The 12,485-nt window shown below is 45.1% G+C and overlaps 1 protein-coding gene across 1 annotated transcript; it reads left to right on the top strand.

Annotated features, from left to right (window-relative positions):
- The first annotated feature begins 10,756 nt into the window (after positions 1–10,756).
- SOX2 (SRY-box transcription factor 2) lies at positions 10,757–12,260 on the top strand. Its single transcript, XM_023187659.2, has one exon. The coding sequence runs from the start codon at positions 11,186–11,188 to the stop codon at positions 12,143–12,145; it is 960 nt and encodes a 319-aa protein (XP_023043427.1). The 5' UTR covers positions 10,757–11,185; the 3' UTR covers positions 12,146–12,260.
- The last annotated feature ends 225 nt before the right edge of the window (positions 12,261–12,485 follow it).

The following is a 12,485-nucleotide window of genomic DNA, read 5'->3' as shown; positions in this document are numbered from 1 at the left end:
ATAATTTGGTAGATAAAGGTTAATCTTGGGCTGAATGATAGAGCTATGATTGACAAGAGAAAAGGTGTTGAGGGCAGGTCGCGCTGTCTTATTTACAGCCCACTGCTTGCTGTAGAGTCTTTGTTAGGACTGGAAAGCTAATTTAGTGCTGATCAAAAGCACCACAGAGTTAAAGGACTGGTAATGACTGCTAATTTCATTTCAGCCTCATGCATCCCCAACTGCTGTAATTAAAGATACGCTATTTAAATACAGGTGAAGGGTTTTTTGGTGTGTGTGTTTTTTTTTTTAGTTGGGGGGGGTGGGTGGATTACAATTTTATTTAGATTTCTTTTCTTATACGGTACTTGGGTGTTATGTAGTACCAAATTCGATTTTATTATTATTATTATTTAGAGCCGCTCCTTGTCATTTATACCTGGCTTTGCAGAATCGGAAGCGTGAAATGTGTCACTCACATAAAAGCCCCCGTTTAAAGAAAGGGTGGGGCGGGGGAGTGCAGAAGAGTAACTATTTAGGGGTGATTTTAATATTTAGGTCTCCTTTTTTTCTCCTTCAAATTAATAGAAAGGCCTTCGATATAGTTAAAAGTATTTGAAACTTGGGGCAGGGTTAACAGGCCAAAGGGATCAGTGTCAGCTTTTTAAGTACGTCTAAAAAGATCATGTGAACAGATGGAAAAATACATTTTTAATTAAATAATTGCCCCCACAGTATAGCTGCAGTGTTGGCTCAGAAACCGTGTAATTTCTCATCCGATAGGAGTTTCTTTATGAGAACATCAAAGGATAAAAAGCTGTACATTTTCGTAGTTGGTTAAAATTGATAACCAGCCCCCCACGCGCGGGCGCGCGCGCACACACACACACACACATACACACGCACACACCGACACACACACACACACACACACACATATACCCAAAAAAGAATTTAGCCTTTAATCTCTTTTTATCCACGAAGACTAAAGCACTGTACTCGACCCCGCGAGCGGCTGTCGCCTTCCGGGGCTGGAACCCGACTCAGATGTGAAGCGGCGCTGAGCCGCTGCGCAGGTTCGTGCCCAGCGCCCCCTGTTGGACACAGTAGGAGCTGCGCAGCGCCAGTCCCGGAAATCGCTAGAATCCTGCTCTGGGGTTAGAGAAAACTCTTTATTGCCCTCCAAAAACGAAACGGGGTGCGGAAACAAATTTTTATATCCTTGAAAGATAATATAATATTAACTCAATAAAAAAACTAAAGAGGCGATACTACAATTTTAATTCAATAAAAAATAAAGACTGTCCTATTCCTCCTCCTCACATCCCAGCCATCCCCCACCCGGTTTGGTTTTGTAACTCTTTTGAAAGGTTCTGCGATCGTAAAACAGGTAAAGAAAAGTGATGAAAAACAAAACATTTTTTCTGTAGCCGTGGAGAATCGAGCAAAGTAAACTTCCTCCGTTTTGTCCACATTTCAAAAAATTAAACCGAAGATGCTGCTGATGACTGTTTTGACGCTGTCAGCAGCGTCTTGAATGCCCTCGGAGGTCCTGCAAGTATTGTAACTGAGCCTCCGAGTAAACGAAATAACTTGCTTTTATGTATTTATTTCCAGAGTATAATTAAAAGACCAATCTCTTCTTTTGAGTGCTTCCCATCCCCCAAACCAATCCTAGTCAAACTTTTTCCTTCGAAGATAATGGCTAAGAAACACATACTGGCTAAGAAACAGGTGCCTGGTATCTTTTTTCTTTTAGCCGTAGGATTTCAGGGAAGGTGTGCCAATGGTAAGGAAGGTTTCTTTGAAATTCAGCATTTCGTTGACCAGGAATCCAAATTATCCTAGAGAAGGGGGAGTATTTTTACACTTCCAAAAACTACCTGTCTACATAATAAAGAGCTTTGCCTCTTTTTTTTCTTCTTCTTCTTCTCTTTTTGGTCAGCAAGTGAGGGCAAAAGTAGCCTTTGAATTATTTCAGAAAGAGAAACTGTAAAAATGGCACATCCTCTGAATTTAAAACAATAGGGAGATGTGGGTTTGCTTAATTGTTTAAAATCAAATAGAAATAATTACTGTGCTGAATGAACAAGATGTTTTAATATTTACGTCTTCAGGGTTATAGTTATTGATTTTAACTTTTACTCTTAAGAAGTTTAGAGATCGCTTTTTTATAGTTTGCTTATCGATGGAAATCGGCTTAATTTTTCATAAAATAGAATGGCTTTTTAAAATATTGAATACTATGGCTATGCAAGGTTTATGATACCTTTATGTTTATTACTCCCACCGCTCAAAATTAGCGAATTCGAGATAACATTTCAAGGGGAATTGCTATTCAGTGCGATGAGAGATGACTTCTCCATCTGGTTGCAGAATTAGATCTCGGCTTAGGGTTTTTAGTAAGTAGGTTCAGATGCAATGGCAGGAGAAGAATCAAGCCTTTTGATAAAATCTCTACCCCGAATTCTATCGAAATGACAGGCAAGCGGGATTCCAGCCACAGCACTCCCACCTTTTGCACTACCAAAGGGCTTGTCCCAATTACAGAAATAATTTAGTCGGTGCTAGTTTTGTGAACCCGCGCCAACCGGGTAAAGTAAGAAACGGTGCGCTGACAGCCGAGGTCCGAAGGCTGCGCAGTGGTTCCCGTGTGGGGTAGGGAGGCCAAAGCCAGCAAAATGCTGGAGGCGAGGCCAGAAAGGGAGTATATGCCTGCTATTCGGAAGTGATGTCGAACGTGCAATAGCAGAGTCCTGGAGATTTCCACCCCGTTCCGCACCCAGGGGTCTCAGCCTGTGGGGTAGCAGGCTGTTGGGTGAAGGCAGGAGGGAGAAGCCGCACCTGGCTGCGGGCGGGTGGGCGTGCCAGGAGCGAATGCCCAACTTTTCTGGGGCCCAAGGCGAAAGCATAACCCCTGGTTGAGGAAAGAGAGCTAAACAAGTGGGTGGCCCAGGCCTGGGAATGCCACCCAGCTCTCCCGACGCAGTGTTATTTCTGTGGTCCCAGGGGGACCCGGCACCTGCGCAAATCCCACGCCCCAAGGCCGCCAGCAGGAAGGCAGCCCCTCCATCTTTGAGGGCTGAGGAAGGGGCAACGAGTGACTGATTCCTTAGTAGCAGGGAAAACCGCAGCGGCTGGCAACGGGCCGCGTTTCTCCGCGGCGGCAAAGCGCCCTTTAGGGGCGGGGCGGGCATTTTTGGTCTCCTGTCCCAGCGTCCAGGCCTGAGCCCGCGCGGGTTGGCTGGGCGCCCTGCTTTGTAAATAACCAATCTTGCTGGATTCTGAGGACTATCCAGGCGGATGGGCCCACTTAGCTTAGGCCCACTGAGTCCCTGCCAAATCCTCAGTCCCTTTTCCCCTTCATCCCTCACATCTTTCATGATGAACCCAGGAAAGAACCCGAACTCTGAAAAGCATGTGGTTTGGAGTTTGATAGTTATTTGGGTGTGGGGGACATGACTCTATTAATAAAGACTAAGATTCAAGGATGAGCTCTCATTTATTAAATTTGCTCTTTCACTCTGTTTTTAAATTCTGGAGATCTTTCAGTTTCGTTGCGCCAACCCTGTCAGACAAAGGCGCCAGGGAGAAAGTTCAGGCGGGCTTGAAGCAGTTGAGGTATAGACTGATACTCATCTCTCTATCACTCAGACGGGCAGATAAGCACTGCCAGACTGTGGGTCCTAATCCAGGGCCCAGGAGCTACGTGGGTTGCTGCAGGGTGTTGAAACCACAAGTACAACTTGACACCATTGAGCCCACGGTGCTTGTCAATAATCTGTGAATTAGGTGCAGAGATTGTCACTGTAGATCATAACAGTTTCTGAAGGACTCATTACAGCCTATCGTGTCAATGATCTTCAAATTAAGGAGGGGGGGGGGCGAGACGAAAAAGGAGTGGGGAGAGCCAGCAAAAAGGGAAGAAGGGTGGGAGGGAAGATAAAAGTCAGACCCCCAGCTCCGAAGGAGCCTTTAAAGATTATCAGGCCAGCGATCTGAGAATTCCATTGGGATGGGTTTGGAAGCCCAACTCCATCTGAGCCGGGACTGGAAAAGGGGCGCTGGGGGCAAGCAGAAGTGGGCCCCTGGGAAGGCCGACTTCTCAGGCATTCTTTTGAGGCCGGAATAGCTTTTGGGAGAGGGTTCCAGATGTCAATGGGAGGCCTTGAGGATGCCAGCCCGCCCAGGATGGGTGTACACTTTGATTTAGAGCACTTTCCAGGGCCAGCCGCAGCTGCAAATCTTTGAAAAAAGTGGTAATGGTTTCATTTAGGGATGATGGTGATTGTAGGATGACTTTTTTTCCCAATGGTTTGCTTTAACTTCTTTTCATGCCACAGGTGAAAACTTTCTTCCTTTTCCTCTGATAGTATTCCTGTCTGTCCCTCACATGTTACATAGATCTAATTTCTTTCTCTAACTTGCTTTTTTGGATGCCAAACACATCAGCCCTCTGAGATTTTATCACTTGTGTGGTTTGTATTGAGTCCAACTGTACTTCTGGAAAGGGAAGTTGTGGGTAACACAGTAGCAGTATGTTCCATAAGATTCCAGAAGAAAGAAGACTAAATTCCATTTATGTGGTGTGGCAGGGGCCAGGCTAAGGGAGAGAGGTTTTCCCTGCTTGGTAAATTGTCCTTGCAGTGAAAGGGTAGCCCAGCCTGCACTGGAGTGTCATTTAATACTGGGTAGAGAAAGCTTAAGGAAAGTGTAGGTTTGTTTTTCCCACAAAAGTTGTGGTCACAACTAAACGAAGTAATCACAGTTGGAGAATTTAAAACAATTGGTTTTTCTCTAAAATGAGGGTAATAACCCTAGCCGCTGGAAAAGTGGGATTCTAAGGAAGACCTTTTCCTTTGGTATGATTAATTGCATGAGATAGTGTGGTCAATCAGAGAGATATGTATTTAGACTCAAGCAATGATTTACAGGTATAAAAGGTCCAGTGGCTTTTTGGGCTACCTAGAGTTCCTACTGATCATTTTGCCTTTTAAAAAATTTTCTTCTTCTAATTTTAAAAATAAAATTCATTGATTTAATGCAACTGAAAACCACTGGTGGCAGCTCTTTAGGTTTTCAGTTTATGTTTTTAAAAGGGAATTTATATTTAAAATAATTAAATCATTTAATGGTCACACTACATTTTCTCCTGAACAACAGCTGTAGTGCAGGGATAGAATCTTAACTTATGTTAAAATTGCTTGATAATTCAGAAATGGAAATGAAATTGTGAAATGTGAATTAATTTCTCCAGAAAATATTTGAGCTAGAATATAAGGATGTTCATGTATAATACTGTAACATGATGATTATTATATACAGCTTGAAAGACCTACACAAATGATTATATACTACTTTTGTTGCTATAATTTAAAGTAAGGAGAAATATGTTTAGTTTTATAACTATTGCATTCTTTTCAAAATGTATTTATTTCATCAATGAGAATTAGATGAAAGAGAATGAGTAAAAAGGGAGCTGAATGCAAAGCTGTTCTGCATTCCTTAGGTTTCAAGGGTACTTACAGCTCTTGAGTGAAATTATTTGGTGAAATTGGGTCTGGACTGAAACAGCAATTGTTATCCCTTGTTCATTTGTTAAGTGTAATACCACTTCTGGAAATTAAAGGCAAGGTGCTGAAGGGACAGACAAGAAGAAAAAAATATGATTAAGCAATTTGAAATTGCCAGTGTACCATGCAGCCATATGCATATCTCTATCTTAGTAAATAGAAAGGGATGGAGATATATGTTTATTCTTTTTATCCTCTAGAAACATTCATTATAGTTATTGTCACTAATCCTTCACACTTCCAAAATCTGACAAGTTTGACATAGGAAAAAAATGGGGGAAATGTAGATGAAAGAATTTCTATCATTTTGAAAATTGTGTTATAAAAATTAAGGTGTTTATCCCCTCTAGGAATTCCTATGAGGGATCCTTCACAGTCTAAAGGAAATGAAGTTTGACAACGGTACAATTCAGTTTTGAATTTTTGCTCTTACTTTCTGTATCCTAACCTTTTCCAGCTTATTTCTTGTTGATTATTTTTGGAAAGTATGCAATGCTCTTTTAAGGGAAAAAATCTTCTAATGCGCTTATTTACCTTCATTTATATGTGTTTGTTTCTGAAATGAAGAATCAGACTTTGGTCATTCTGGAAGTCATGTAGCATGCTCTAGTTTGAAGTGACTGAGATCTTTTGTGACTTACAGAGGAGAAGGAAATGTTTTAAAAATTGGCTTATGCCAGTCTCCTTGCTCTGCAAATCTCAGTTTTCTTGTATTACAAGATAAATACAAATATCATCTCACCAAATTGTACCAGCATTGTCCTAAACATTTAAATTTTCCTTTATTTTTGGCCTTTAAAATTAGAAACTTTTCTCCAATTGCTGTACTTAGCGTTTTAGTTTTATTTTCCTCTCACTTACCAGACTACTGGTATGATCTCTCCCACTGCAGTATGATTGCTGCTATGGTCACTTTTAGAGGAGATTGTTAGAAGGTTAGGATTCGGAGGAAACATGACAAAAAAAGGAAGAAAAAAAAAACACTTCATTTGGCCACATCTGGCTGCTAGTATATTTAACCAGTTCTAGAATTAGAAAACCTTTCTGTACATTTTCTTCTATTTTTTCTCACTTTTTTTTCCTTACGTAATGAAATTAAAACTTTTGGAGCCCACAGTTGACATTTTTCAGAAAATTGAGTTATCAAGGCAGTAATTATTTCACGGGGAGATAAAACTCTCATAGCCCTAACTGTCAAATAGGGCTCTTTTCAGATTTTAATTACAAAATAAAATTAGTCTGCTCTTCCTCAGAATGGTTTGTGAGTGGTTAAACAGAGCTTTCCCCCAATACTGGTGGTCGTCAAACTCTGCTAATTAGCAATGCTGAGAAATTCCAGTTAACAAGGACATTCTCCAAGACTCTGCAGGTTCCCTGCCGTTTGCCTTCATTTCCATAAGAAGATTAAGAGAGGAGGGGAACACACTCAAATGCAGATGCAGAAAAGAAGCGTTTTTTAACAAGCATCATAATAGTAAGATGCTTGGCTAGTTCTCACCTAATTACTGCAAGTTAAACCTCTATTTGACACTAAGAAGAAAAAATAAGTCTACAGTCCCCTATCTCCACAAAATTGTTAGTTGGTTTCAGATATAATACTTGAGGAGTGCTGGGGAGACTTTAGGAGAGAAAAAACAATGTGAAAGATTTTTAAATAAAATTGAGTTACACTTAACAGTTAAGGCCTTTTGGCTAGGGCCTATAATAGAACAAAATAAAATCAGAATATTCCGGTAGTTATGCATTCTTGTTCCTAACTACTAATCTTGCTCTAAAAGTGTGTAGCTTTTTGTTGCCCATGGAAGGGAAGTATTATACTCCCTTTAGATTAAGCACTTTCAATTTTCATAAATTGTGCCAGTAGCAACATTTTAGATTCTCAGAGGATGAAGCATCCTGTTCCAAGTCTTTTCTGATTGTCTAGTAGTCAATGGTATATTGTTGTTAGTACTGTAGCTGTCTATTACAAATCTAAAACAGTGTTGCTTCTGTCATCTATTGGAATTGTTATAGTTATTATATTTAGGGATCAGTGATGGTGCTGGAGTGAAATAGAGTGGGCAGTGATCGATTTTTTAAAATGCATATGTTCTAAAAAATCTAATGAGAAAATGTTTCTGCTATCACCATCTTCTTTAATCTTATTTTCATAGCACATTATTATATATAATCGCCAGCCACAGTTAGTTTATTGTCTCGATAAGTACAGCAGGCTTAATTAAAATAAAGCTGTAAATAAATGCAACCAATGATAACACAATTGTAATGTATTTCCATAGCTTATTTATGTGATAAAAGCAATTAATAAAAGACCTAGCCAACCCCTTTAACCTTTTAAATACATTATTATAGAGTTCATGCACAAACACATGCATCTGAGAATGTGTAAAAGCTGTTATATATCCTCCCAAGGAAAAAAATTGTGCCTTGAGAGACAAGGCAGCAAGATTGAAAAGATTTGTGTCTATAACCATCTGTTACTAGTATTTATTTTAACAAATATACACCACCCTTATCCACACCAACTCCCTGGTTGTTTCTTCAAACAATTACCCATAAGCTTTTTAAAGTTTTTGGAATAATGCTATTAAGCAGACCGATGCATACACAATCATAAAATGAATGCTTTGTCTGCCCTTCGTGGCGTCTGGACAATCATAATTCATTCACACGTTGAATCTCATAATTTGTACCTATTTTTTCCCATGGTTTAACCTCCCACTTATCTCGAGGTTGTATGTATATTTCTAAGTTAGGCAAATTAAATCTGATTCTTATGATTTGGTTCCGCAGCTTATACGATATGTTAACTTTTCTTTTGTTTAGATTATGTATAATTAGTCTGATCTTCCATCCCCCTTTTTATTTATTTATTTATTTTTTTACTTTAATTATTTTCAAACACCTTCTTTTAAAGGTAAAAGCAATAGTCTTGGAAAAGCGAATCTACCAGCAGGGGGCGCACCAGCCACATCCCTGAAACCAGCCGCGCTGAAAAGCCGGTGGCCGCCTTCTCTTCTCGAGATCTTCTCAACCTTTTCTCTTTGCTAATCTCCAGGTCCGTGTTTACCTTAATATTACACCTCGATTAAACAGAAAACAGTGCTTTATTTTGAAGAGCGTCGAATGTGTATGCATTTTGAGAAACCCAGTCTCACCCTTTCCGGATACCCAGGAACTGAAGCAAGTCATAACTTGAGAGAGAAAAAGAAACTTCGGGGGGCAGGAAGGTTGATTGGAAATAACTTCAAGAAAGTCTGCGTAATTCTTTTTTTTGCAACTTTTCTGAGTTTCCAGCGGGTATATTTAGTGTGAGTTTGACAGTAACAGGCTAGGAAGGGCAGAGATTGGAGAAGTTGGGGGTGGGGGGAGTGATTATGGAAGAAGGTTAGTAAGGAACAAAACAATGCACCGTTTTGTAAGGATAATAAATGGAACGTGGCTGGTAGATACTATTCAGTACATTTCCTTAGGGTGAGTAAGGGTAGACCAGGGGAGGAGGGGGCGGAGAGAGTGTTACAGAAGAAAGAAAATAAGTAACCCTGATGGTTTAAGCCCTTTTATAAAAAAGAAATGGCATCAGGTTTTTTTTGTTTTGTTTTTTTTTTCTCTATTCCCCCCCACCCCACCCTTTGTAGTCAAGTGCATTTTACCCACAAAGATCCCAACAAGAGAGTGGAAGGAAACTTAGACGAGGCTTTGTTTGACTCCGTGTAGCGACAACAAGAGAAACAAAACTACCTATTTGTAACGGACGTGCTGCCATTGCCCTCCGCATTGAGCGCCTACCTATTGAAATCTTTACGTCGGGACAATGGGAGAGCGGCTAAAATTACCCTCTTGGGTCCTGGGCGGGCAAGATTCCTGAGTCCCTACCCCCGCCTCCATCTCATCCTTCTGTAACCCGGGCATTGCTGGGCTCCCCCTTCCCCAGTCCCGGCCGCCTTCTCCCAGTGTGCGCTGCCTGCACCTGTGCCTGGAGAGCATCGACCCCGCCTCCCAAGCCTTGAGCCCCTTTGCGGCGCAGCCCCAGCCTTGCGCGGCCTGGGCTTTGCCGCCACCACAGTGGAAATCGACGGGGGAAATGCCAGGGCTGGTTCTGCTGGAGTCCTGGGAACTCTGCGTGGGAGGGAGTTTGTGACTGTGGCCCAAAAGCCACCTCCGTACAGTGCCGTGGGATGCCAGGAAGTTGAAATCACCCTCCCCCATCGCCTGCACTTTTGAGCGCCCTTCCGTCTGTCTGTTTCCCCAGCCCCCATTTGAAACCCGCACGACCGAAACCCTTCTTTCAGGGAGGCATGGGATGGGAATGGGAAGTGGGGGGAGACCGTAGGAGCATCCCCTTTGCTACGGTTGAATGAAGACAGTCTAGTGGGAGATGTGGCTGGGGCTAAGAAGAAGAGCTGCAGTTTCCTGGGCCAAAGAGCTGAGTTGAACAGGGAGATGGCAGCTTACCAAGGCCTGCCGGTTCTCAGCTCTAGAGTCGGCCTCATGGTCCGAGCAGGATTTATTTTTAAGAACAGAGCAATGTTACGTGGAAGCAAGGAAGGTTTTGAGGACAGAGGTTTGGGTCTCCTAACTGCTAGTCGGGACTGTGTGGGAAGGGAGTGAGAGGGTGTTGGCACCTGTAAGGTAAGAGGGGAGAGCGGAAGAGCGCGGTACGGGAGCGGCACCAGAGGGGCTGGAGTTGGGGGGGAGAGTGCTGTGGATGAGCGGGAGAACAATGACACACCAACTCCTGCACTGGCTGTTTCCAGAAATACGAGTTGGACAGCCGCCCTGAGCCACCCACTGTGCCCTGCCCCACCCCCGCACCTTAGCTGCTTCCCGCGTCCCATCCTCATTTCAGTACCCTGCACCAAAAAGTAAATCAATATTAAGTTTAAAGAAAAAAAAAAAAAACCCACGTAGTCTTAGTGCTGTTTACCCACTTCCTTCGAAAAGGCGTGTGGTGTGACCTGTTGCTGCGAGAGGGGATACAAAGGTTTCTCAGTGGCTGGCAGGCTGGCTCTGGGAGCCTCCTCCCCCTCCTCGCCTGCCCCCTCCTCCCCCGGCCTCCCCCGCGCGGCCGGCGGCGCGGGAGGCCCCGCCCCCTTTCATGCAAAACCCGGCAGCGAGGCTGGGCTCGAGTGGAGGAGCCGCCGCGCGCTGATTGGTCGCTAGAAACCCATTTATTCCCTGACAGCCCCCGTCACATGGATGGTTGTCTATTAACTTGTTCAAAAAAGTATCAGGAGTTGTCAAGGCAGAGAAGAGAGTGTTTGCAAAAGGGGGAAAGTAGTTTGCTGCCTCTTTAAGACTAGGACTGAGAGAAAGAAGAGGAGAGAGAAAGAAAGGGAGAGAAGTTTGAGCCCCAGGCTTAAGCCTTTCCAAAAAATAATAACAACAATCATCGGCGGCGGCAGGATCGGCCGGAGGAGGAGGGAAGCTCTTTTTTGATCCTGATTCCAGTTTGCCTCTCTCTTTTTTTCCCCCAAATTATTCTTCGCCTGATTTTCCTCGCGGAGCCCTGCGCTCCCGACACCCCCGCCCGCCTCCCCTCCTCCTCTCCCCCCGCCCGCGGGCCCCCCAAAGTCCCGGCCGGGCCGAGGGTCGGCGGCCGCCGGCGGGCCGGGCCCGCGCACAGCGCCCGCATGTACAACATGATGGAGACGGAGCTGAAGCCGCCGGGCCCGCAGCAAACTTCGGGGGGCGGCGGCGGCGGCGGCAACTCTACCGCGGCGGCGGCGGGCGGCAACCAGAAGAACAGTCCGGACCGCGTCAAGCGGCCCATGAATGCCTTCATGGTGTGGTCCCGCGGGCAGCGGCGCAAGATGGCCCAGGAGAACCCCAAGATGCACAACTCGGAGATCAGCAAGCGCCTCGGAGCAGAGTGGAAACTTTTGTCGGAGACGGAGAAGCGGCCGTTCATCGACGAGGCTAAGCGGCTGAGAGCGCTGCACATGAAGGAGCACCCGGATTATAAATACCGGCCCCGGCGGAAAACCAAGACGCTCATGAAGAAGGATAAGTACACGCTGCCCGGCGGACTGCTGGCCCCCGGCGGCAACAGCATGGCGAGCGGGGTCGGGGTGGGCGCCGGCCTGGGCGCGGGCGTGAACCAGCGCATGGACAGTTACGCGCATATGAACGGCTGGAGCAACGGCAGCTACAGCATGATGCAGGACCAGCTGGGCTACCCTCAGCACCCGGGCCTCAACGCGCACGGCGCAGCGCAGATGCAGCCCATGCACCGCTACGACGTGAGCGCCCTGCAGTACAACTCCATGACCAGCTCGCAGACCTACATGAACGGCTCGCCCACCTACAGCATGTCCTACTCGCAGCAGGGCACCCCTGGCATGGCTCTTGGTTCCATGGGTTCGGTGGTCAAGTCCGAGGCCAGCTCCAGCCCCCCTGTGGTTACCTCTTCCTCCCACTCCAGGGCGCCCTGCCAGGCCGGGGACCTCCGGGACATGATCAGCATGTATCTCCCCGGCGCCGAGGTGCCGGAACCCGCCGCCCCCAGCAGACTGCACATGTCCCAGCACTACCAGAGCGGCCCGGTTCCCGGCACGGCCATTAACGGCACACTGCCCCTCTCGCACATGTGAGGGCAGGACAGCGAACTGGAAGGGGGAGAAATTTTCAAAAAAAACGAGGGAAATGGGAGGGGTATAAAAGAGGAGAGTAAGAAACAGCATGGAGAAAACCCGGTACGCTCAAAAAGAAAATGGAAAAAAATCCCATCACCCACAGCAAATGACAGCTGCAAAAGAGAACACCAATCCCATCCACACTCACGCAAAAACCGCGATGCCGACAAGAAAACTTTTATGAGAGAGATCCTGGACTTCTTTTTGGGGGACTATTTTTGTACAGAGAAAACCAGGGGAGGGTGGGGAGGGCGGGGGAATGGACCTTGTATAGATCTGGAGGAAAGAAAGCTACGAA

The sequence above is a fragment of the Piliocolobus tephrosceles genome, chromosome 2 (genome assembly GCF_002776525.5).
Source record: "Piliocolobus tephrosceles isolate RC106 chromosome 2, ASM277652v3, whole genome shotgun sequence".
Lineage (NCBI taxonomy): Eukaryota > Metazoa > Chordata > Mammalia > Primates > Cercopithecidae > Piliocolobus > Piliocolobus tephrosceles.
Note: the sequence above shows the minus strand (reverse complement) of the source record. Positions and strands in the feature narration are given on the sequence as shown.